This window comes from Ursus maritimus, unplaced genomic scaffold (genome assembly GCF_017311325.1).
Source record: "Ursus maritimus isolate PB19 unplaced genomic scaffold, ASM1731132v1 scaffold_27, whole genome shotgun sequence".
Lineage (NCBI taxonomy): Eukaryota > Metazoa > Chordata > Mammalia > Carnivora > Ursidae > Ursus > Ursus maritimus.
In genome coordinates, this window is record NW_024425230.1 from 18422069 (window position 1) to 18448609 (window position 26541).

General features: G+C 44.4%; 1 protein-coding gene across 1 annotated transcript in view; it reads left to right on the forward strand.

The window, feature by feature from the left end:
- Positions 1-3008, forward strand: part of AGBL1 (AGBL carboxypeptidase 1) — a 689944-nt gene extending 686936 nt beyond the window's left edge. Inside the window, exon 24 of the mRNA XM_040642611.1 lies at positions 2526-3008. Coding sequence (XP_040498545.1) covers positions 2526-2730 — 205 coding nt within the window. The 3' untranslated portion in view covers positions 2731-3008. The remainder of the gene's footprint in view (positions 1-2525) is intronic.
- Positions 3009-26541: the final 23533 nt, after the last annotated feature.

Here is a 26541-nt window from a genome sequence, read left to right on the forward strand (position 1 = left end):
TGTATAAGTAAATGTAATGTATGATTTAATACTATATTATACATTGTATATTATATAATATATATTTTTCATATTACTATATATATATATGGCAAAGGAAACCATATTTGTTGAGATCAATAAAATACACCAACGTGATAATTATGGCTTAATTCATATATAAAACCTTTGAAAAAGAAATCAAGAAAAAAAGTAATTCCCCCCAAAGACAGTCCAAAATGGTATGTATGAATTTTTCTACATACATACTTGTTATATGTTCAGTTTGGCAACTGTTTATTGTATGTCTACTATATTCTTAGCACATTCTAGACTTTCTATTGAAAGTTAGGCAGAGGCGTGGGTCTTATTCACAACAAGACTGTAACTGTTATCACGGATCAAAACAAATGAAGTGAATCTGTGAAGATTAATATTTAAAGGAAGAAAATTTCAAAGAGATGGAGCTATCAAGACCGTCATTTGGTGGAAATTAACATGAGCTTTAAAAATGATACATCTTATTTGGTTGGATGCTGAAGAGTTGGAAGATCATTTCAGAGATGAGAAATCAGCTACCTGAATAAAGGCTTGGAAAAACATGTGCTCTGATATGTTTCGATCACAACCAGAGCAGCCTGATGACTTGATTGTGGTGGGAGAGGTCCAGGTCTGTGAGTAATCGGAGCGGACTCTGCAGTGGAGGAAAGATAGGCCCTCATTAGGGGAGGGCTGACCTTGTTCTTTACTTATGGACTCCTGCCAACTGGACCCCACAGGGCGCATCCCATCCATCAATACCCACACTGCATTAATAAGCAAGGAAGAGTCATTGCAAACTCCAGATTTAGAAGTAGCCTGATAAAAATGATACTTTCAAGAAGTTGTTAGCAGTGCCAATTTGAATGGTTTTGCTGTAGTTATAACCCAGGTGTGAGGCAACAAAGCTCAATGCCCACCCTCCTTCAACACCATGGGTCACCCTCTTCTTTCAGATCTACAGTAGAGCAGTGGAATTAAAATTTGGTGACACCCTTTATTTTTCAAGGCACTCTGCTAGATAGCGTCTGTGTGCTATCTCATTTAGTCTGCACTATTATTGCTATTTTACAAGGCTGGGGGTTTTCCGAGGTCTCATGGCCAGGATTGAAATGCAGGCTCTTGACATCGTACAGCATGTCATCTCGGTCCCTAGCGTGGTGATGACTGAGTCACAGGAAGTCAGTGCTTGCTGACTTGAGCTCGTGTTTCAGTGGGGCAGCCCTTACCTTCCTTTACTCAACTGCCTTATCATCCACAATCCAGCTTGTAAAATATGATAACAGTTTAATGCTGTGTACAGTGGAAACAAGATTCCTATTTCTTCCCCTTCCTCTCCATTCAGGCAATGTCCCACCAGACCTTCAGTTTAGGGTCCCGAGGGCCTGGAGAGCATGGAAGCTACTCCCATTAGTCAGTAGACAATTAGGAAACTGGACTCTGATTCATTTCGCGGGCTAACATGTAAGCGTGCTGCTGATTACCCATTTTCATTGTTTATGGCGAGACAGGTAGATGAACGGCTCTGTCTGATTTATGAAGTGCTTGCCTTCCATAAATCACAGAGTAGAAATCCGGCACGCTGTTAATCCTAATTGGTTAAGTCCTAAGTAGGGAGTGATTAGAAAGTCTTCAGGAAAGAAGGTTCCTCATGCAAATGAGAGAGAGATACAGTTCCTTGGGAAGAGCTATCCCCTGCTCTCAAACGTGGTCAAGATTTGTTATCCATTCCTGTTGCACCCTTCCACCTCTTGCTGGCCAACCCCTGCTGATCTTCCATTTATAAATAAACTAACATGAAAGGGAGAGAAGGAAGATGATGGGATGCACAAACATAGCAGAAAGAGAATGCTCTTTACCTGCTTACTCTCTTCTTTATTAATTTCAACCTGGATTAATTGTCTAATTCTAATAAACCACCCATCATAATGAACAAGACTCATAGTGCTGTGAGTTGCAGTGGGACACATTAGGGCTTTTGGTCTTAGCTACCTGGATTCCAATTCCACCTTTCCCTGAACACAGTTGACGTGACATTCTCCGATACTCAGTGACAGTGACACCCTTCTCTGATGTTTCACTTTGAGCCAAAAAGACCCTGAAGATCTTAAATATGTGCGGTCATTCACCTCTTCTGATTGGAAATCTTTTGATCGGATTTAGAAATGCAGACTCTTCTGGCAAAGGAAGAAAGAATCCCAAAGATTGTATGTGATTTCCTCTCCCCCCATCTCAGAATAATGGTTGAGGACCTAGAGACTGTGTCCGGGACACATTTAAAGGACAGGGGCTGTCGAGATGCAGACTCAGGGAGGATAAGTTTCCTTTTCCCCTTCCAATCAATTGTAAATGCTCCTTCCTTTGGGTAACTTCTTTTTTCATTTCCTTCTTCTTTCTCCTCACCTCCCTCTCTCTGTGTCCCTCCCCTTCTGTATTTTTCATCCCTTTTTCCTGCCCTCCCTTCCTGTCCTTCCTCTCTTCTCCTGTTTCCTGTGAACCCATGGCAGACACAGCAGCAGCAGCAGCGTGACCTCAGAACTGGATGATGAACCCCCCTGCATGGAGGAGATTGATTACAGTACAGACAGCAGCGCAGACCCAGAAGGGAGCTTCTCTGAGCTGGACCGGCAGATCCAAGAGTGCGCTTTCTACAAGGATGAGGGAGGGGAAGAAGAAGAGGGGCCAGGCCAGGGAAGAAAAGCCATCCCCTAGCCCTGAGGTTCAGAGCGAGCTCCGTGTCTCTAACCACTGGACTGACGGCCATGTTGTTTCTTCACCATCAGACGTGTACAGCGTTGGTGCCAAAAGCCAGCCCATGTGAGCCCAGCAACCTAACTCCAGATTTTGTTCTAGTTTCACTAGGCATAGAGACTGGTTATGTTACAATTATACCTTTTACATCCATAGTTAGGTGGCCTTTGGAGCCCATGCAAGCTGCCATTTTGCTAGAAAGGGCTGCTCTCAGGATGACCATGGATCCTCTCAACACTATTTTGAGCTCTTCTCCCTTCCTGTGCTTGAAACTGGAGCAGACTAGAAGTAGGAGTCGGGCTTCTTTTTGGCTTCTCAGGCCGATTTCTATATGGTTATCTAAGCTGTTCTTCATATGAGTGTTATCGCCTGTAGTTGTCTTCCTACTGTAGCATCTGAGCTCCTCAGCACAAGTGATGAGCCCCCTGAGACCTGTGAGGGTCCTAGCAGGGTCTTCAGTTGCTGAATTGTTGAACATGAACGGCTGCACAATGGCGAATTTGCAAGCATCATGCTTGCTTGGGGGAAATGCTTAGTCTGTTTTAACAGTATATATTTTACAGATCCAGTATAATCCAGGAACTGTCCTAGATTCTAAGGGAAAAGCACAATACTGAATAAGACATGGCCATTGGTCTTTACAAACTTTAAAATCCTATGAATTCAGGCCACTAACCGTAATGCTGGAAGGCAGCAAGTCGTGGTGGGAAAATCATTCATTTCAGACTCAGACAGATGTGGCTCATATCCTGGATTTGGCAGTCCATTGTTATGAGAACTAAGGCAACTAATTAGATTTCCCCAAACCTCAGTTTCGTTATACATACAGTGGAGATGAACATCATCTATATTAAAAGTTATCATGAAGATGACATGAGATAATGTATAAAAGTATACAGATTGGCACATGACAGGCACCCAATAATGTTGGCTGATTTTCCTCCATAGCAGAAGTCGAGCATTCTGCATAGGCGTTCTCAGTTACAGAAGACCTTACCTGCAGTCACGTGGTGAGAAAGTACTCCCTCTCCCTGGAGGGTATCTGGGAAGGAGGTTGCAGAGTAGCAGAGTGTAGAAGGTTAGGCTGTCATAAAGTAAGTGAAATGGAGCAAGGCCCTTTGGCATGGAGAGGCAAATAGCTTAGAGATTTGGATGATCTCTAGGTGTATAGGACCCATGCAGAAAGGATGAGAAGGGGCATGGAAGGCAGATACTGATTGAGAGATAAGATGGAGAAAATATGGTAGTTCAAATTTATGTTTGTCCAGGTGCCATATATATTTAGTTAGGATTAGGTTTGTCTATGAGAGAAGGGGAATCCAAAATTGCAGTACCTTTGTAAGATAAAGTCTGTTTATCTTTTATGCGGACTCCAGATATAGGCAGGCCAGAGCTGGTATCATGAGTGCCTGGTGTCCAGCACCCAGTTTCTATGGCTTTCTAGCTTTGCTGCGTGTTGCTTCTACTCTTGGTCTAAGATGGCTGCTAAAGCATCAGCCATTTCATCTACATCCCAGTAAGCAGTAAGAAGGGTAGAAAAAGAAGAACACATTCTCTATATTTCAAAAAGCTATACATTGCACTTCTCCTTAATCCCACCATCTAACAAGTGGTCCTATGGCCACAGGTAGCTGCAAGAGAGGTTGGAAAATATAGTTTTTATTTGAGTTGGGTGTAGGGAAAAGGGGATAATGCATATTGGGGATCAAATGTTGCCAAATACTTCTCTTGATAAACCATTCACCACCATGAGATTTGGAAATGATAATTTCAGAAAAAACTCACAGCAACCCTCCAGACCAGCAGAAAGCCACACCATAAAACTGCCATAATCTAACCCTGAGGCATAAGAGAAAGGCAGGCGTGTTATGATTCAAAGAGCTGATACTATTATTATTAGTGTTACTACTATTATTATTGCTAATCCTTTCTTTTTCCAAGTCCTTTCCAAATTTCCTTGCTGTAGTTCAGAAACCACATATCCATTCTTGGTGTTAAGACACTCAGATGTCTGAAACGTATGTAAGAGGTTTAAGGGAAATAGCAAAGACACCACATTCAAATCCCAGATAACAGCAGGGCTTAACTTCTCTTATAAACCTTTCCACTCTTAAATAGGGAATAGCAGACTGTTTCTGTTCTCGCCTTGCTTGGAGCAGTCAAGAAGATAGTTGTGTTGAAAATGTAAACAGTGGGAGGGCTGGAAATAATGGTGACTCATGATTGCCACTTTGTGCCTCAACTCAAATTCGTTTATGGGACAAGATTCTGTCACCTAACATGTTCCTGAGGGCAGGTGACCAGGACATGTAAATTTCTACATAATAAGTTCAGGAAAAGCCAGGGACGTGTGATTCATCCATGTAACAAACATACGTTAAGCACCTACTATGCGTCATGTACTTTACTAAGCTCTAAGGATGCAGGGCAAAGGACGTACTCTGTTTGCAAGTGGGAAAGATGAGCAGTAAACATTTTAACATGGTGGCACACACCTTTGTGGAGCTATGCAGAAGACCAGCTATGGGGCAGCGGTGGTGGGAAACGTATACCGAGAGATGATAATTGAGGTGATTCTTGAAGGATGCGCACGAGTTTTCAGGTAGAAAGGAGAAGAAACATGCTAAGGAGTAGAAAGAGTTTGTGCAAAGGCCCTGGGGTGGGGATAGAGCTTGGAATAAAATGATTAGTGTGACTGGTTTAAAAGATGTGTCTGTATGTGGGGATGGGGTGAGGGCAAGAGATGAACTTGAGAACATTGGCATTGAAATTGATCAGGCAGCATTTGACATGCCTCGATGGAAAGGTCGGTCTTTATTCTGAATGTGGTAGTGGAGACAAAGAATCTTCAGCAGAAGCATGCCCAGGAATGATGTCTGCTGTCCTGCTTCTTCTGACCGATTGACTGGATACCCCGCTATGGTGGTAGTTCAGTAGTATGAGGACCCTAAGTGTGACATCACCCTATTTGTAGATCAGCAGGTTTGTAGTAGGATGAGAGATAAGGAGTGCGGTCTGGGGTCATGGTGAATATTGGGGGCCTATGACAATAGGTCCATCGGGAAAGGACTCCTAGAAGCACATCAGTAGAAGGAGAAGTATATGCAGTGAGATGGGGACTGGTGGAAGTCTTGAGCGACTAAGCCCAGGGGCCAGTCAGCTGAGAAGGAGTTTGCTTGGAGGGAACAAAGGGGTTAGAGAGAGAGCTGACTTCCGTCCCTTCCAGCTGAGACTGAAGGCCATCTGGGTCACACCTCATGGATTATCAGTCTCGGGGGACAAGAGGGCTCACTGGCAAGTCAACTCCAGAGAGCGACAGGAGTGACTTTTCCAGCCTGGCTAGACATGTCTCTTGCTGGCCAAACCACTACAGTGAATTGTTCTGAAAACCCCGTTCCACCAAACTCAGAGCCAAACAAGATCACTCAAGGATTCCAGGCAGTGATAGGCTCTAATGGGGAGCAGATGCGGTTCAAAGTGTGTAGGGAAGATGAGAGTCTGGAGAAGTGATGCTGGAGCCAAACCATGGGCACAGGTGTCCCGTACCAGCTGGTACCCAGTGCTCTGCCGGGCAAGGCTAGGGCTGGGAGGGGGCTGGGCAGGAGCTGCAGTTTCCCGGGGTAGCCCTGTGCACTTTCTCTGACGTGCATATGTGGTTAGCTGGCCTTTGACACCTCTAGGACAGTCCCGTTAGGGGCAGAGAAGTACAAGGCTTCTTGGGATCCCCTCAGGATCATACTTCCACGATCCCCTAAGGGTGGATTCTGCTGGCTGCTCTCGATACTTCCCTGCGGCAAAGGACTTTTTAGCTCCATACTGCCTACAGGAGAAAGATCCCTGCACAGCCCGGCCGCCAGTCTTCTCTACTGACTCAGGTTCTGCCATTCTGCAGTCTCTTCAGTTTGTCATGGGACGTAGTTTATTTTATCTCACTGCACCCATGCACGTGTGTGAGCATGCACACACACACACACACACACACACACACGCCACTTCTTGAGTCACAGAGCTCCCTAAATACCTTCTCTGATTGTTCACACATTTTCACATTTTTCCTCTGTCTCTGATGAGCATCTCCCGTGACGTGATTTGGGCATTTCAAGCCCCGGTTCCAATATCACCTTCCTTCTGTAAGACCTTTCCTCATCAGCCCAGCCAAGTTCTAGCATCTCTCATCTGTGTCCCTGCTGCTACCATTTAAGCAACCCTCTGAAAGCATGTTTTCTATTTACAATTTATGTGGGTTTTTTTTTTTTTTGCAGCCCCACTCCCACCGGCCAGTGGGTGGAGAACTCTAAGATGCATGCGCCCGATATTCTCTTGTCACCTCTACCTGCAGCTAGCATGCTTCTCGCCACGTTGGCAGCAGTCAAAATGTATCTTTCCCCCTAACCTCAAACCTGAGCATCGAACGTCTCACTGAAATCCCATATATTTCCCTTGATTCCTTCATTTCCCATCTCAGATCACAGTTTGTGTTAAGGAAAGGTAACTGATTTCACTAAAAGGGCATCCACACCTCAGCCCCTCCAGCTGTTGGTTTCCATGGAAGACTGGTTCCCATGAGACACAAGCTCAAGAAGGAGCAGAGTGGCCTTGCCCTTGCCTGCATTGTGCAAATGTTTAGAGAGAGCAGACAGAATGGGGGAGCAGAATCTCGAGGAGCTGCCAGTGGCTGCAGGAGTCAGCCAGGTGCTCTGCACTGCAGACTGCCTTTGGTGGGAACGGGCACAGGGCTCCGTGTGCATTGTGCCAACTTGGCTGCCTGGGTACTTCTTACAGTCCTGTCAGTGAGAATGGAAGCATTCCAGCCATTGGCTCCAGTTTCTTCCAGGCCTCCAGAAAAAAAAAAAAAAAAAAAAAGATTCAGAGCCACAAAGCACATTTGGAAATAACCTGATTCTTGAGTTTCAGGCTCACGTTGAGGGATGCCAGTGCAAGTTGGGTCACATTACACCCCTAAGGGGAGAAGTTCTTATGCACGGCTTTTATTTCCCAGCCTGGACAACTGAGCTGTAGAGCTGATTTCATATTCCAGGGGTAGCCTCTGCTCTCTGCCAAGAGAAGGTGCTTCCATGAAATGCCTGACATAAGTCACCCTTGTTAGGGACTCAGGACAGTGGCCTGCATGGGTCTGAACACTTGCATTTGCATGAGAGTGATAGATTCCTTTTGCCCTGCTGGCACAACCCGCTCCAGCCCCCTAAAGGCTCCGGGCTTGGAAGGGCACAGAGACAGTAGCCTGGGTCCTCACCATGAGAGCTTTTTCTTTTTGGGCAAAAATAATTCATTAGGGCTGGAGCCTGCTGCTGTCTTCCCAACAGATGTCCTCTTTTGTTCATGTTGCTGTTTGGCTTCATGAGTGCCCAACTGCTTCTTAACCAAAAAAAAAAAAGTGTTGTTTAGAAAAAAGAAAGTGGTAAAAAGACATTTTTGGATAAAAATGGAATGTATTACAGCCTTTCAGTGCCTAATAATTAAAAGAATACAATTGTATATAACTTAAAATCATCTACTGCACACATTCCAACCCACTGGAGATGGAATTGAGCTTGAGCTCCCTACCACACACACGCACACACGCACACGCATGCACACACACGCACACGCATGCACACACACACATGCATGCACACACACGCACACACATGCACACACGCACACACGCACATGCATGCCCACATGCACACACATATGCACACACGCACACACATGCACATGCATGCCCACATGCACACACGCACGCACACATGCACACACGCACACACGCACATGCATGCCCACATGCACACACACGCACACACATGCACACACATGCATGCACACATGCACACACGCACGCACACACACATGCACACACGCATGCCCACTCACAATGTAAGTGCAGGGCTTTAAGCAAGAAAACAGAGCAAGGGGGAACGTTTACGATGAGATACATGATCATAAAAGTAGGGAGCAGCTAGACAGGGCTTTTCCCCCATGCTGCCAGACACAAATCGAGATACGAGACTTTTGGGGAAGAAGGTGAAGCCTACTTACCAGCACATGGCATAAACGAGTCTTCTAGCACATGTATATTTTGAGCCTGCTTAGGTCATGAGGAAAAATGGATCCAGTCCTGTCTGCAAGAGAATGCATACTTGTGGGAGAATTACCAGATAAACCACATTTGACAGAACAGAGCAACGGATGATTGCCTAGAACAAGCTGGTTATTCTGCCTAAGAGCATCTAGTCTTTTCTAGGGCCGGATGGGGTTAAAATGCTTTTTAGCAGTAGACATGTCTTACCACCACCACCACCACCACCCCCGACGAAATACTACTACTAATAATTAAGCACAGTTGTTGCAGCAATTCAGTTGGGGTGTCTGAGTGTGGCTTTGTGCTTTGGGGGTCAGGATAAAAAGTGGCAATGGGGTCAGTTCTGTGTACTAGCTGTGGGACATAGCAGGGGAGCAAAGAGACAGCCCTGTTAGCCAGAATAGGGAGGTTAAATGAATGGATGTTCTCAGAATCATTTCAGCTGGTCCCCACCCACACTTCAGTCTGAAGAGGAAGTTATTTTAGAAGATATTAGGGGAGAAAACCCGTCTGGGATTCCCACTCTGCTCATACTCATTTAAGCTCTCACCACCACTCCGTGCAATAGGTGAACATCCTTACTGCCATTTTCAAAGTGAGGCTCACTTGTACTTTTAGTAGGTGATGGGGCTGGAGTCTGCTCCCAGAAGAGTCTGATCCCCTCCCCCATGCTACCGTTAGCAGGTGCCGACCATGAATACACGTGTCTAAGACCGTTGCACGTGTCGTCGTGGTATGATTCGTACAGCCAGTAAGTGGTGGGATCATGGCGTCAACCCAGGCGGCCTGACACCTAAGTCTGCACTCCAGGGAAAAGCGGTCTCTTCAAAGACCCCTGAGGGCTTTTTAGAAGCCACAGAATAATCCCCTGTCTCCAGGAAGGGCAGGATTGTTGTTGTTTTCAATCCTGATTCAAATACAAGGAACTCGTCTGGGCGTCCCTGCAGAACACCCCACTCCACCTCAGACTCACAGGTTCAAAGTCACATCCTCCTGATTTCCTCCCACCAAGTCTACCTCCCACCAAGTCACCTTGACGGGAATCTGTGCTGCCTTCTTTGGGTGTGTGCCCACTGCACAGCCCAAAGTCTGAGCGAGGCAGGCACTCACACGTTCACTAGACGCATGGATCCACAAGTCTTGCCAAGCCTTGCTCTTCTTACCTTTGGTTTAAATGCATCTGTCCATTGCTCACTCTTCTTGCCTGGGTTTCAGCGATGGTTTTCCCACAGCTCTCCTCGCCTGTGATTTTGCCTCCTTTCCAGCCCTTTCTTCCCTGTGCAACCAGAAGATATTTGGAATGAGCGTTTGTTTCTCTTTCTGCTGCTTACAACTGTTTGGTGGCCTCCCACGGTCCCAAGGATAAAATGCAAATGGAACCCGGCACTTGAGCCCTTGGGGATCCAGCCACTGGCTAACTTTCTGGTATCCTGTCTTAATACAAGCCCCTACTGAAGTCATAAAAAAATCACTTTCAGTTTCCAGAAAGCACTTTCCTCTTGTACTGTCTCTGCCTCCACCTTTGTGTCTAATTCTATTCGTCAGATCCTAAATGTATCTTCCTCCGGGTGGTCTTTCTTTATCTGACTCGAGTTCCCACAGAGGCGTGTAGAAACCCTGTTGCATGGTGTTGACTATGGGTTTTTTTACACACACACACACACACACACACTCCCATTGCCCCCCAGACTTTGCATTTTTGGAGAAGAGAGATGTCATTCACTGCTCTATCCTGAGGGCCTAGCATTGTGCCCAAGACATGGAGGGCCTCCATTAAATATGTGTTGAGTGACTGAGATCTTAATTTCCATTCCGAAGGTCTCCTGAGAATGACCTCGTTCTCGTTGCCTCAGTAACCTATTAAACACGAATAGCAGAGCTGCAGAAAAGTAGGACACGCCTGTGTCCAGCACGCTCAGAGCGGCAAGGAAGCATCCAGGAAAAATCTCCCTCGGCCCCGGTCTGTGATGCCTCCTGCTCTGTTATTTTCCGGAAGCAGCTTCCTTTTTTTCCTCCAAATGGCCTGTAGAGGTCAGAAAAGGGCCTTGCTTTCAGATCGCGGGCTGTCCTCCGGCTCCATTAGCATTCACCCTGGGTGTCTACAATTAAGCAAACCTAGGCCCTGCACATAGGACCGGAAATGCATTGACTTTAATAAAACAGAGTGTAAAACAACTTTAGATTGACTCCGGCCTTGTTTACTCTTGCAGACTTGTAATTCTGGTTCGGTATATTCCCAGTCAAAGAGACCATTGTCCGGGGAACTGAAGCTCGTCCCTTCTTCCTTGCTGCGGCAGCCAGTCCGAGGAGGCAAGGCGCAGCTTGGTACTCCTGACTCACAGCAAAAATGTTTTTGTATTTCATAAAGAAAAACAATAACAAATAGAAGGGCATGTGGGCCCCGTGAGAGGAGCCCCCACTGTTGTTAGAAGCCTTTTGGTTTTTTGTTGTTGCTGTTTGTTTGTTTGTTTTTCCCCCATGAATGTGAGTACATTCAGAGTCCAGAGGCGGGGAAAAAAAAAGATATATGAATAATAAAAATGGAGCAGGCGCTCTGGTGGCCACCCATCATGAAATTTAGCAACTGATGACTTTGTTCCAGAAATTATTTTCTAGTGCATGGGAAAGAGCATTGGACCAGAACTTGGGACTCCACGATTTTGAGGTCTGGCTCTGCAATTTTAATGGGTGATTTGTGGGGAGGATCCTTCATTTCTCCGGGTCTCGGTTTCTGCATTCGAGAGCAGGACCCTATGAAATCTGTGGTCACTTCTCTCTCTCGCACTCGCTGGGGCTGTGCTGGCCGGCCCATGGAGAGGGCCGCCAGGCCCGGGCTGGCCGCGCGCACGCAGGGGCAGCGCGAGGTGGCTCACACTAGCGCTCTGTCCCTCCGGGGCCTGAGGCCAGGCGCGCACAATGATCTTTTCAGAGCCCAGGCCGATGCCGTTGAGACATTGCCAATGCCCCACAGAATAAAAGCCTCCGAAATCAGAGCTAAAAATAAATAATGAAACAAAGTGACAACATAAACAGGAAGACCTAAAGGGGGGGGAGGCGAATTGAGTCAGCAGAGTCAGGGGGCGCCATGGGGGGCGATGAAATTCACTCTCATCGGGGATCATGGCCCTGCTGGGTGAGTGTGGGGTGGCAAGTGCTGGGAAGTGGCAGTGTGACGCCACCCGGGGCGAGGATGTACCCGGGCCGAGGTGTGACTGGCTCTCAGGCTCATTTCCTCTCTGCGCACAGCTGACCCACCCACTCGTCACCCACTCTTTGTTGGCTGTTCAAAAAGAGAGTTCTTTAACAGTCCTGTCCTGTCGCCAGCCCCTTTGTTGGGGCCTGGGGCCAGCTGCCCTCATTGACCTTGTCCCCTGCCTTTTGGGGGCCAGCTTCCTCTTCGCACTCACTCAGGATTTCAGTGCAAATGACTTTGGGATCTGGTGACTTGGGCCGGACATGGCAAGAGGGTTTGGCAGGGAAGGGGAGCTAGTAGACATGAAGCGTGTTCCACGTGCTGCCCCCGGGGCTCGGTACTTCATGCAGTAGTCCAGGGGCAGAGGGGCAGCTGTGGGGCGAGTCGCTGGTGAACTCCACCCCTGCAGGCCTGCACACACTTCCTAGTTCTCCCTCCACCTTGCCCTGGGTGAAGAGCCAGAGCCCATGGAGGTGTTGTTGAGCGAATCAGCTCAGAGACCTTGGGGCTATGCAGTGTGGGCGCGAGCATGGTTGGGGTGAAGGTCAAGGGGCCACTGGCTGTCATTAGATGGTGACAGAGATTGGGTGCACACTCTGGCTGGAAAGGAGAGGGAAGAAGTGGGAGGGAGGGGACTTCCCAGGGAGGCCAGAGGATGGAATCCAAGGAGAATTCAGGCCTTGCGAGAAACCCTGACTCATAAAATCATAAGTCATGTGTAGTGTTTAGGTCCTTTCCTGATCTTTGGGGTCTAATTTCAGGCTGCCCCTACCCCCTCAAAACTTCTGTAAAAGCCAGGGCACCTGGGTGGCTCAGTCGGTTAAGCAATGAACTCTTGATTTCAGCTCAGGTCATGATCTCAGGCTCAGGGAGAGTCTGCTTCAGATTCTCTCCCTCTGCCCCTTCCCCCTGTGCACGCACACTCTCTCTCTCTCTTTCCCAAATAAACTAATAAAATCTTAAAAAAAAAAAAAAGTCACTAAAAGTTGACTTTCCCAGAGAGTGGGGTTCTAGTGATATTTTGAGTAAATCGAAGATGAACATATTCACTTTGGATAAAAAGACTACAGGCAAAGGCTGTCAAGGAAATCAGCAGAAGCAGGGAATCTGAACATTCATTTCTAGGGCATGTACAGTTCCCACACTACAGTTTGGAAGCTTCAGCCATTTTATTTGGATATGAAAATGATGAAAGTAATAATGATAGTAATAGTCACCAAGTTACCAGGAGCACTTACCGTGTACCAGTTCTTAGGCTGAGAGTTTATTATTGACAAAGTCCCTATGAGGTGAATGACTGTCACTGTCCCCAGTTTGTAGACGTACTCAGTAGTGTGTGCAAAGTAAGTAGCTAGGAGAGAGGCCAGGCTCTGAGCTCAGCTCATTTTCTCCATAGTGTAATACCCCCTAAAAGGAAATGATCCTTAATGGACCATTTGCTGGCAGCTCCTTCCTCCCTTCCTTCCTTCCTTCCTTCCTTCCTTCCTTCCTTCCTTCCTTCCTTCCTTCCTCCCTCCCTCCCTCCCTTCCTTCCTTCCTCCCTTCCTCCCCTCCTTCCTTCCCTTTCCATCCCTCTCTCCTTCCTTCCCTTCCTCCCTTCTTTCCCTCCTTCCTTCTCTTCCTTCCCCTCCCTTCCCCTCCCCTCTACTACCTTTCCCTTCTACTCTCCCTTCCTTCCTCCCTCTCTCCCTTCCTTCCTTGTTTCCTTCCTTCTTTCCATCCTTCCTTTTATTTTCTTTTTCTCGAGGCACACTTGCCTTCATGCTTCCTTCCTCTGATTTAACTAGAAATGAATCTGTAATTTTCAGCATCTTATTTTCAAACTTTGTCAAGACCTATTCTTTCCCCATACACCTATTAATCTTAATTTTGCTCAGCCTCCGTTCCATATTTCTAGATGAAAATGCTGCGTGACCTTTTAAAGGGATCCCCCAGTGGGTTGATGGCGGTGGATGGTACGGTGCATGTGAAATCCGTGAAGCACACTCTAAGTCTCCTGAAGCAAATGTTGAGAGCAACATTTTTAAAGATAAGTAACATGAATTTAAATAGGTTAAGTGAACATCATGGAGGAATATGGCCCAATCCCAACAAATTCAGATTTGGGTTAGGATAGAGAAGGATTTTCCTTATGATATTTGCTGTGGGTCAGGAAATAATTTTTCAGCTCTCCATCTATGATGTCCATGAGTGTTCTGGACAATATGAGATGTTCTCAGGGGCCATATTTTTGTTAGAATTGTTTTTCAGCCACCCTGGAGTAAAGGTGCTTAGGATTCACTTCAATGTTACCTACAGAAATCAATGAACATCATGTAACTGTTACCAAGTTTCAAGTGATACTTAATTTATTAGTCCAGGATCTCTGATCTCTGAAACCTAATCCGTCACTACCTTTCAGCTTCACTTAATTTCTATTTACCAATGCTCAAGGGAGCCAGCCATGTCAACAAGGCCACTCAGCAAGGGGCAATAGGACAAACTTGCCCTCCTCTGTTGAAGTGGATTTCCATGTCATGTGGCGTTAAGTCAATACTATTCCACAAAGACAGTTTACCTGAGCCATGTTACTCTTCTTCTGAACGTTTTTGTTCTTCTTGGTTGGTTAGTTGTGTTTTGTTTTGTTTTGTTTTGTTCTTGGCTGATGTGGCTGTAAGATAACAGGACCAGAGACATTTAACATTAAAAAAAAAAAAAAAAGGCAGGGAAAATCAGGACCCAGAAAGGTAGAAGGAAGTCAAATCTCGGGATCATCAATGATTAGCTGCTCGCCACCTGTGGGTATGCACACACACACACACACACACACACACACACACAGAGCTTCTTAAGGAAACATTCTTATATGGATCAAGAGCAAAATGGAGCATTCGACTGATTTGGTGACCACTGCAGAGAACAGAATTTCTGTGGTAAGAGGAAGAAGATTATAAATAGAAGTAACTGAGGTAGGGACACCTGGGTGGCTCAGCCGGTTTAGCATCTGCCTTCACCTCAGGTCATGATCCCAGGGTCCTGGGATTGAACCCCACATTAGGCTCCCTGCTGAGGGAGCCTGCTTCTCCCTCTTCCTCTGCCCCTCCCCCCATTCATGCTCTCTCTCTCTCTCTCTCTCTCTTTCTATCAAATAAAATCTTAAAAAAAAAAAGTAACTGAGACAACCTCTCTCATGATGCTTTATAATGGGTGTCACAAGACCTTATGTGAGATAATATGGCAAAGATGGTGTAACGGGGATGTCTCCAGCTGAGAAAACACCCTCACTGGTGGAAGAACCATAGGATCAGAGTGGGACAAGGGAGAAGGAGTGGTTTGGGGCTGCTTCATCCACTCTGCTGTGGACCTCGGGAGAAAAGGGCCATCCCACGGGTGGTGCTAGTAATTGTGCCTTAGTTCTATATTACTCAAAATCAACTGGCCCGAATTGAGCGGTGGAAATCGGCATTATGACCTCACCGTCCTGCAGTCAGAAGTATGGAAGACCTGCACCAGGTTCTCTGTTCTAGGTGCCTCAACACCAAAACTCCCAGATGTCAGCCAGCCTGGGATCTGACCTGGAGGCTCAGGAAAAGAATCTGCTCCTGGGCTTGGTTATGAGGTTGGCTGAATTTAGTTCCTGTGATTGTAGGGCTTCCTGTGTCCGTGCTGGTCATCAGCGGGGGGTGTTTGTGCTCAGCCCTCATTCCTTAGCAGGTGGCACGTAAGAGCTAGCAATAGTACATTGGACCCTCTTCATGTTTCCACTCTGATTTCTTCTGCTGCTACGAACTGGAGGAAACACTCTGCTTTTAAAAGTCTGGTGCAATTAAATTAGGCTCACCCTGATAATCTCTCTCTTGTCTTATGATGCAACATAATCGCAATAGGAAAATCTCACCGTATTCACAGATTCCACCTATGATTAAAAGGGAATCAGAGGGGTGTGCTTGGGTGGCTCAGTTGGTGAAGCATAAGACTTGATTTCAGCTCAGGTCATGATCTCAGGGTCATGGGATTGAGCCCCGAGTTGGGCTCTGCACTCAGCAGGAAGTCTGCTGGGGGATTCTCTCCCCCTCTCCCTCTCCCTCTGCCCCTCCCCTGCTTGCATGCACTTGTGCACTCTCTCTCTCTCAAGTAAGTAAATCTTTAAAAAAATAAAATATAAAAGGGGATAGGTATTATGTAAGGGCAAGATTCACTGGGGTTCATTTTTATAATTCTTCTTACCCAAATAGTGATATTAGCAACTGTGATATAACATTTTTCACATGCCAGGAACAGTATAAACATTTGACACACATTGGCTCATTGAATTTTGCAGCAACCTTATGAGGTAGGTACAGTGATTGTCTCCACCGCACAACAGAGGAAGCTGAGGGACAGAGTGTTGGTGTTGTATATGCAACTAGTATGGGGTTGAGCTGAGACTTGAACCCTGGTTTGTGCCAGATTTCTTAACCACAGATCCATGGTTTTATTGGGAAAGTGTGCTCTCTTAGACATGGTTTTTTCCTTCTTTCATCCACGCGTGAGTGCGAATGTGAGACCCAGACTTATTTAGTGGGGCAGGACAGGGTACAGGTGGAAGGTGGCATGGCATTCGTGGTTCAGATGGCCCATGGCCTGGGCTTTAATCAAGGCTTACATGTGGTAGGCCTACTTCTCTTGGGCTTCCCATCTTGTAGTCAACGTTTTAGCTAATTGTAGAGTCTGCATTTTCCTCGAGTGCCCCCTCCCCGTGTATCCCTCAGGAGCAGTGGATCTAGCAATGACTGCTGAGGTGTTTGAGGTACAGTGAGGTCTTCATGAAACAGACTTGCCACCCCCATGTCCCTGGGGCTCTTCTTCCCACCTGAATTGTAGGCTGCGCTTTGCAGGTCCTACAGTCTATATGGAAAACTTACTCAGTAAACTGGTGCATACCCTACATAGGCTTATTAGAAAGTGTCAGTTACAAAGGGGAGGCTGAGGTAATGTTATAATTTTGCAATCTTCCACTGACTGGGTGACATTATTTTGGCCTAGATGTGAGCTGAAGAAGAATCCTTCAATACGCAACTAGTTTAGAATCAGAAATTAGCAAGGAAAAAGACTAATAAGTATGAAACAAAGTTGACTTTATAATAGCATTTTATTTTGAAATGCCTTAATATAATAAGTAATAGTAGTAATGTTGGAAATTAACCAGTAGTATCACAGCGAAAGAATATAGTTCACATAACAAAAGGCAGAACAAGAAAGCAAAGCCAAGAAATATTTAAAAAGTGGAAAAACAAACAGAAGGCAGAAAACTTACAGCATTGAATAATTGCAGTTGTAAATGCTATAAATTATACCCCTAATTGACATAGAATATCAACTGTGATTAAAAAGGGAATATAGAATGGTTTTTCATTCATTATACCTAGAGATTCCATAAACAGATTCATAGTGAAATAATGCAGAGAGGAAAAGAGGTCAAGGATAAAAGATGTCCAGGGAACCATTGCCAATGGGAAGAGTTGCAAACGCAAAAACTGAAGTCTAGAATGGACCGTGGAGATGCAGAGAGTAGTTTAGGGAATTGAGTGACAAATGAATCAGTTTAGCAGCAGAGCCCTGAGAGAAGGCCTTGGTCATGAGGGGAAATCGTTTTCAATTCCAAAGCATGTGAAAGATAACGAGATCATGCAGAAAGATTCCCACCAGAGCTCTGCAGCCAGAAGGGAGCCGTGGGCCTAAGGCTGGACGATGGTGGCCAAAGTGATGCTATCATAGAGCTGAATGTCTGTAGTGAGGTGGTACACCCACCTCTTACTTTCCCTCTGCCCCACTTGTACACTAGGTAACTCAAAAAACGTAATGAATACATGGAAGGGGTAACTAGATCTGCTGGGTTGTGTGGGTTTAGGACAGATTAAGGTGAATTGGAAAAACAGTCTCCTTCAGTTGTCCATATATGGCATTAGCTTGGCATCCGAGGGCCTCCACAGTATAGCCTGCCCCCCTCTGCCTTTCTAGGTTATCTTCAAATGCATGTGACCCCAGAGCCAGTTTCTCAGCCATCGTGGCCCATCCACCATCCCCTAAGTCTGGCCTCACGTTTTCACCTGCTTGCCTTTTCTTATTCTTCATCCTTCCCTTTAAAGCCTCCTTCAGATCTGAATCTCCCATAACTCCTGCTTTCTGCATTCCTCCATCTATGACCTCTTATGGCATTTATTATGCAATTAACTATATCCTTTCATGCTCTGCTAATTGGTCATTTATCTCTTTTACTGTGATTTGATGTTTCACATGTGTCTGTCATTTAGCAAGTACACTATTTGCTCCTTGAGAGCAGGGCCATGTCTTTTTATAATACCATTCATTATTTAGCACCTTCTAATTTCAGTTTGCTTATCAGCATACTGTCTCACAAAATGCTCCCTGTAAAGCTTCAGGTTAAATTTTATTTCTTTCATTGTACAGACTAGGTCATTGAGGCTTAGAGATGCTCGAAAACCCACCCTAAGTCCTATAGCTTATAAGTGGCATAACCAAGATTTGAAACCATGTGACTGGAACACAGATTCTGTACTTTCCCCCACTAGGTCATGATGTCATTACACCTTTCTGGAGCCATCAATCCAGATGAAGCATCAAAATAAAACACTCATAAGATATGCACGTACAAAAGAGGATCTCCATTAGTATATTTCAATTAGTGTATTTCATTTGCACACATTTTTTACGATTGTAGCAGGGGGATAGAATCCCCAAATTAAATCTAGTGCCTAGACAGAATGGCTGTTCGTACAAGCACACACACACACGTGTGCACACACAGGCATAGATGCAGACATACACACACAGAAATGTTTGCACCAGGATAGATAAGCTGGTAGGTGCTGTACATTGGTCTGCCTGAAAGGGCATTGCTACACCAATGGCAGAATAAATGGTCTTCATTGCCAAGGACATGGAGAAATTATAATCCCATTTAGAGTAGAAAAGGGTATAATCTCAGCAGGATGCTTAGAGGTTCAATTCGACTGCAAGGGTACCCAGAGCTTATTGATTGGGTTTTGGCCAGCACAGTACTTTGGAATAGAGCTCTGTTAGTTGTGATATTTGCTTTGGAGGGTGTCCTCTACCAGAAAAGCTCTGTGTCAATTCATCTGCTAATTGTGATTCCAGAAAACATAATAAATGGGGAGGGTGCTCAGCAGTCCTGTAGTTTTTACAGGTTCTAGGTTTGTTCCCTTCAGGGAGGAGAGGCATAACAATTCTGAAACCTGTTAGCTTTCACAAGTGGGAAGGAGCCTGGCAAGTAGAGAGGGAACTATGGAGGGGAAGAAACCAGACCCAGACGGTTCATAGGTTTCCTAGATAACTTGACTTCACCTCCTGGCACCAGGTATTCTCCCCGTGCATAATGTGAATCACAGCATTTCATTACATCGTGGCTCTTACACTTCAGCCACATAGAAATCAGCTGGATGACTTGTTAAAACACAGCATCCTGAACCACAATCCTGACAGTTCTGATTCAACAGGTCTGCTGTGGGGCACAATCACTTGCATTTCTAACAAGTTCCCAGGTCATTCATGCTGATGCTGCTGGCTTAGGGAGCATGTTTTAAGAACCACTGTCCCAACAGACATGGTATATGATCATAGAATATAGGGACATCAGGTCCCTTCGAGAAAATGTATTATAATACTAATAGTTAGGAAAGTTTTCCTAACACCAATCCTAAATATTTTCTTCTGCTCCAGTGCCAAACCTCTGTCTTGTATTATGGAGCACGTAAAGAACTTTGCCATGTTACTTAGATAGATGCTCTTGCCATCCCATGCATTGTTCTTATGTAGACTAAGTTGCTGTCCACCAAATAGGTGCTGATAGGCTCCTTATCATTGATGGGAGCTTTTCTTCTTTTCTTGAGATGAGAGTCAACTGTCACTGGAACAGGGAGAATAGAAGAACTTTAACCTATAAGGGAAGGAAAACATTAATACCTGCTTCTTCTACCTTCTTTTCCTTCCACTTTCCTTCTCCTCTACTTTCTCTCCACCCTTACACTCCTCTCAGGCTTCTCTTCTCTTGCTTTGTCTTCTCTCACTTTCTTCTCTTTAGAAGGTTTGTGTGTCTTTCCCCCATCTTCTCATTTTTTCCTGCAGAAGTTAATATGGAGGAGTTCACCATAAACCGCCTTGCCAACATCCACCTCCATGACTTTCTTTCCTCTTACTCTCTCCTCCATATATAAATGTTTTCTGAACAAAAGGACAAAATGAATGCATTAATTTCTTCCTAGAAACTTGTCTAGACGTCGAGACTTTCAGACCAAGCAAGATGTTTTGCCAGTTATAATGACCTTTTCGGAATAGCTTAGACACCTGCCGTGTACAAAACCTCTCACTGTGCATGGATTGCTATATCTGTGCCCAGTGACATCATGACGACCCTAAAAACAATGGATTTGACTCCTGACGCAAAAGGATTCTGTTAGTTTATAGGCATTCCTTAGATTTATGAACTTACTTGGTGTGAAGTCTCCATCTAACGCCAACAAGAGTGCCTTCTACTGGATGGTGACTTTCCAAGCCAATCAAATTTTTGTTGAAGAGTTTGACTTTAAGACACATGCAGGATAATTATACAAAAGCATACTAACAATAGAAGTAGAGTTAAAGAATAGCCAAGTCACTAAAGCAATAGTTTGAAGGACTGGCTGCCATAGCACAGCCCCTAGAATTTCAGTGCATCATCAGAGCGGCAGTTGGAGCTTTGGAACTGCTGCCATGACCGGAATAAGGTTTTGAGCTCTAGGTAAACTGGTTGTATATTATTATAACAAACTGTGTGAGATAAACTAAGAATCTCTATTCCTTATGACTTAAGGGGCTTAACATATAAATAATAAGAAAAGTTATTTGAGACAAGATTGGACAGAAGACAATAATAAATAGATGAAGGATCAATATTATAATCCAGGGTTGATAATCAGTTGGTAGCAGCTGCTGAAAAAAAAATTCCCATGTACAAATGTACTAGAAATTTTAATCATGTGTCTACCTGCCTATCAGAGACTTCTAGGGCAGTCACTCCTCTCAAAGAAACAGGTGGAAATATGAATCTAGATTGCAATGTTGGGTATTACATGACCCCACCTTCTCATTGACATCGTTAGAACAAAAGTGTGTTACTACTTCAAGGACAACAAATACGGTCACATACACACACACATACACACACACACGACAGTTAAAATGTATGTGCTTTATTTTATGTAAAGTTATCTCTGGCAATAAAAATCAATCTAAAAAAACAAAAAAAAAATGAACTAGGTCAATTATATCCCTGTCTGAGCCTTTTAAACTAAGAGTATTGAGATGCTGATTTCATTAGCTCAGGGAACAGAGGTTTTGAAAAGTCACAAGGCAAAATTGAGACCACAAAGAATGATATGCAAACTGGAGGAATAAAGATGTTGAGCCCTTGTGTTGGCAGAGGGAGAGAGATGGAGAGCCGAGTGACAGGGAGAAGCTAAGACAGAGAAAGCACATAGCTCATGCAGGAGGATGGGGGAGGACCTGGTCCAAGACACATTTGTTTGTACAAAGATTTTTTCAGCCCAGTTTCAGTCTGTATCAATCCTGACCATAAATCTGGTTTTCCTTGAGGCTCAGAGATGTAAAGCTGCTTACCTGAGATTATTCAGCTAATACGGAAGGGCTGGTTTGCTCCACTGCTTCTGCTATGACATGGTGCTGGGTTACGGAATCTTACAAACGTGGAAGAAGGTATCAGTCTTAACGACAAGGGTGTTCTATCACTCAATGTTTTGTGTGTGCCTGTGAGAATTACAGCCTTCTTTTGACGATTTAGAATGTGCCTTTCTATCTCTTCCATTCAGCCTCCTCTAACCACAGTTTTTTCTGCAATAAAGTATTTCATTGGAATGACTGAACTTAAGTCGTAAAGCTTCACTTATATTTTACCTGTTTATTTTTATAATAGGAGTCTCTGGGTGTCCATTTTACCTGTGTTAATTTATGAGTTATTTACAATGTTTCCCAGTGTCTGCCATTCCCTCCTGTCCATTCCACCATTCACTTAAGCTCTTCCTTATATAATTTTTATTTACCTCTCTTCAATGTCCTTAGAGCAGGTCTTGAGCCATTTTCTTAATAGGAAAATATCTGATGTAGATAGTGGTAGTAGGCAAACATGGTCCAGCATTTTTGAGTGGGGAAAACCATATGTTGAGATAGTCCTTTAAAGTCTACCCTGTGTGGCCCTGGACAAAAAGAATATGAATATCATGATCAAAGAAGGAGTTTTACACTACCCTTTCCTAGGTCTCTAGACAATACACAAAATGGGAAAGTCGAGTGTCCTAATCCTGGTAACTGATCACAGAGCTCTGACTCCATCCATGATTTTTTACCGCCTCTCTCTGCACAGCTCCCATCTTAGGGAGAGGTGTCTGAGTAACACCAGTACCCAGAAGTGAAAAGGTCCCCAGTCTAAAAAGTCATAAATTATATGAGAGCAGTGTCCAAGATTCCTTTAGGATAACCAGCTTCATACCTGGAAGTTCCTAAAATCTCAGAACTGCTTGGCATTGTCAGTCAGTCTGTTGATCTTCAGTGGTATCAGGCTTTCCAGAAAACCAGCATTCAACTTTGAATAAAACTGGCAAACTCCCAGTAACACCCATCTTTATGGTCATTGGCATTTATCCCCGGCGTTCAACGGAAGTCCTATATACCATATTCATAGATAGACGGAACATGACCTCCCGCTGCGTAAACCAGGAGATGCCTTTCCCTTGAGATCATCCGCATGCCTTCCCCCAATTTCATAAGCACTCTTTTGCTGGCTAATACTTTGGTAAGGTATTTGCAATTTGTCTCTCTTGAATCTGAATGATCTATGCCCTACCTTTTCTTCTTCTCTATCAAGCTTGCTTTTCCAAGGAACCATGCCATAAAGCTTGTCTTCGTCTTGCCCCAAATTCTATTAAAAAGGGCACAGATTAATGAAAAAGAATAATATAGACAATGGCTCCCTCTTTGTCATCCCATGGAATACAGTACAAACATGACTGGGAGTGAAGTTAAAAGACCCGAGTTCTTGTCTCATTTCAATTGCTGATACTGTGACTTTAGGCAAGTAGTTAAGGCTCCGAAAAACCCTCTAGAATGAAAATAAAAACGCCGTCCTGCCTTCCACTCAGGGCAACTATGAACAGATGAAATGATGCGTGTGGCAACTTAGTTACACTATTATATAAGTATCAGGGGTCAGTCCAAGAAGGGAGGAAGAGGGAGGATGCCAGTGAGAGGAGAAGGTCCATGTGTTGGGGGGGCTGTTTTAAGACCTTTGTTTCTTTTCTAATTACCAGAAAGCAAGGGAGGCTGTTGAAATGCTTTGTTAGAGGTGATCATTTTAGTTTGACCCCTTTATTTAATAAATATTTTCTCTTGTTGTAGACAGATCCCTTCAATAAATAAAACAATTATTATGGTACAATTTTTGGCATATGAGTGAAAGGGAACACATGATTCTGCCATGATATCAAAACAGTATTAGCTTTCCGTTTCAAGATTTTGAGATCTAAGTAATAAAATGATAACAAAGGAAATACCCAACAATTATTTCGATAAGCTGCCACATAAAAAAATGTGTTAAAGTGTTGAATTGAAAAATACAGCAACAAAGTGCACCTGGGTGGCTCAGTCAGTTAAGCGTCGGACTCTTAGTTTCGGCTCAGGTCATGATCTCAGGGCTGTAAGATCGAGCCCTGGGTCTGGTTCGCGCTCAGGTTGGAGTCTGCTCGAGATTCCTTCCCCTCACTTCTCTCCCTGTCTGCTCCTCCCCCTGCTTGTGCTTCTGCACACGAGCCCTCTCTCTCTAAAATACACACATAAATAAAATCTTTAAAAAAAAAGAAAAAGAAAAACACAGCAACAAAATAAATAATGACGTTTTCGATGTCATTTTGTCATATTCTCTCCATGCTCACATGCCTTTTTCATTTTACGCATTTTGAAACTTTGAAGTATTTATGTGTGGTTGGGAGTGGGGGGGGACTTTGGGTGGGCATACATTGAATTCTATCGAAAGACATTTTCTGGGAGTTATTTGCTTCTTAAAACAAGCCAATACCATCATTTATAAGCATAACCCTGAAGGCATCATAGTTGCCTAAATACATAAACAAAATGAAACGTGCAATTTGCAGGATCTTTAGCTGAGTACTTTAAAAATCTGGAATGGTTTGGGGGAAGACATACAAGCAGTAAAAAAAAAAAAATCATATGTGATGGTATCTAGCAGTGTTTATTAAATGCCTGTTTGTGGTTGTGTTTGGTATTCTAAAGGACAAGATAAATGTAATTGTGTAATCATAGAATTATAGAGCTGGAAGGGACTTCAGATGTGTCTTATGTAGCTTGAAAACTTCACTGATGGAGGAAGTGAGGCTGAAGTCAGTTGAGTTGTAAGGCCAATCAGCAGAGGAGGACTCACAAGTTTCCCCAGACCTGGTCCACAGTTCCTTCCAACACACTCCCCTTAAAGGCACTTTGATGTCAGCTGTCCCTAATGCCTCAAGTACAGCTCCCTAACAGGAACACCAACCACCGAGTGCTTTTTTCAACATGTCCTTACAACAAGAATCCACCTGGTCGTTCACTTTAGCCTCCGTAAACACACGTGAACGTGGGGAGGGGACGTTCAGCCATGATTCAAGTCGCTCGATTAATGCCAGCAGTCCAGACCTTCCAGGTTTTAAAATGTGTTGTTAGGTGGACGGGGAACTGATGTTACAGCCCAGAAGGGCTGATGTGAAAAGAGCGCGTGGGAACTCTTCCCTTCCCTTCTTGTTGCATAGACTTGCCTGGAAGTGGAGGCCAGGCAATTGTTAGGAAAGAGAATTGCTGAGAATAAATCAAATCAGCAGTCTTTAGAGGAAAACAATCAATCAGGTCACATGTAGTCAAGCCCATGAGACAAGGGCAGGATTGCTCTCCATGGGCTGGACCCGAGTGTTGTATTTTCTTCCAGAATTGCTTTGCAATGACGTCAACTATGGCACACTCCCCATTCTCCCGCTCCCCTGTTTACCATAGAATGGCCCATTAGGAAGGTTTTGCTGAAGGCAGAAATTAACCTTTTGGAGAAATTTCATCCTATTAAGTCTAGTTACATGAATCCAGACTGATTTTCTTTCTGATGAGAAGATTTTCCTAGCCAGTATTTAAGGGTTCAGAAAAACATTCTGGGCTTGACTGTCTTTGAGAGCCTTCCTGGTGGAGACAGACTTGCTAGTCAGTTATGGTCTCCATGGTGATTTTTTTTTTTAAGGCAAAGTTTGAATCTTCTAAACATTGAGGCATAATTTGTGAATGCAGTTGAATGAATAATAGTAGAATTATCAGCAATAAAGCATAACGTTTAATTTTGGTACTTGAGACTTTCCACAGACTAGTTCACAACTGGCCTTAAATTGTTTCCTAAACATAACCCTGGGAGCCTCCCTGCCTCCAGCATAATGTTCTAGCTGCCTGCCTGTGCTTTCCTTCATTCTGTCCACTTTCTGTATATCCGGCCCTGAGCCTTTTCCTCGGACTGTCTCCTTACAATCCCTAGTATCTTTGCGATTCAGATAAAGTAGGCCCCCTTGCCCAAGGAACTGCTACATTGAAAAAGACTCCTGTTTGGATGTCAGGAGACCTTAGTGAGAGCCCTAACTGTCAAAAGCAAAGCTCGGTGCCTTAATTTCAGTTTCCTGATCTCCCTGTTTTCCCATCTAAAAATGGAGCAAGTTGAGCAAGATCATTTCCAGTGTCTCCAGATTCCATGATGAATCTCAGTTACAGAAAACAAAATAAGACAGTCATCAGACAGCACTGTCTTCCTGCTCTGTATTTTTAATAGAGTGTTTTCTATCCATTATCTGTTCCAATTTGTGTTCAAAGGTCAGAATTATGAAATGCAGCTAAAAGCTGCTGTCAGCTAGCGAGAGGAAGTGAATTCACCTCTCCAAGGAGACTCATGTTCTGATAAACCTTCGGAATGTGTCTGCAGGCTGGGAGTGCTGTGGACCGAATGTTTCCAATGGCAAAATAGAGGCATCAAATGATTTCTTCTTTATTATCTGCCTTTAAGTGTCTAGAAAGCTGTTCAAACAAGAAAAAGGCCTAACAGCTCTTCGTTGGCCAAGACTAAGTAAGTCTTTGGGGGTCATCCATTTAGGACAACAGACCATTTGAGGAAGTGAACCAAGAAGAGGGAAAATGAAGCTCCTGGTATTTCCTGTGTTTTCATGTGGTTTCTTCCCTTCCATGACTTTTCTCCTCCATTTTAAACTATGCCTGAGTAACAAGGAAGTAACAGAAGCAGCAAAGCACCCCAAAAGCTCTTGGAACGTGCTCCTGCCGGTGCCTGCTAAGTTACATTTACAACATATAACCTATAATGTTGGGGGGGTCATTATAGGATAGCGGTTAAGATTATAGCCTCTGGAACCAGTTAATTCAG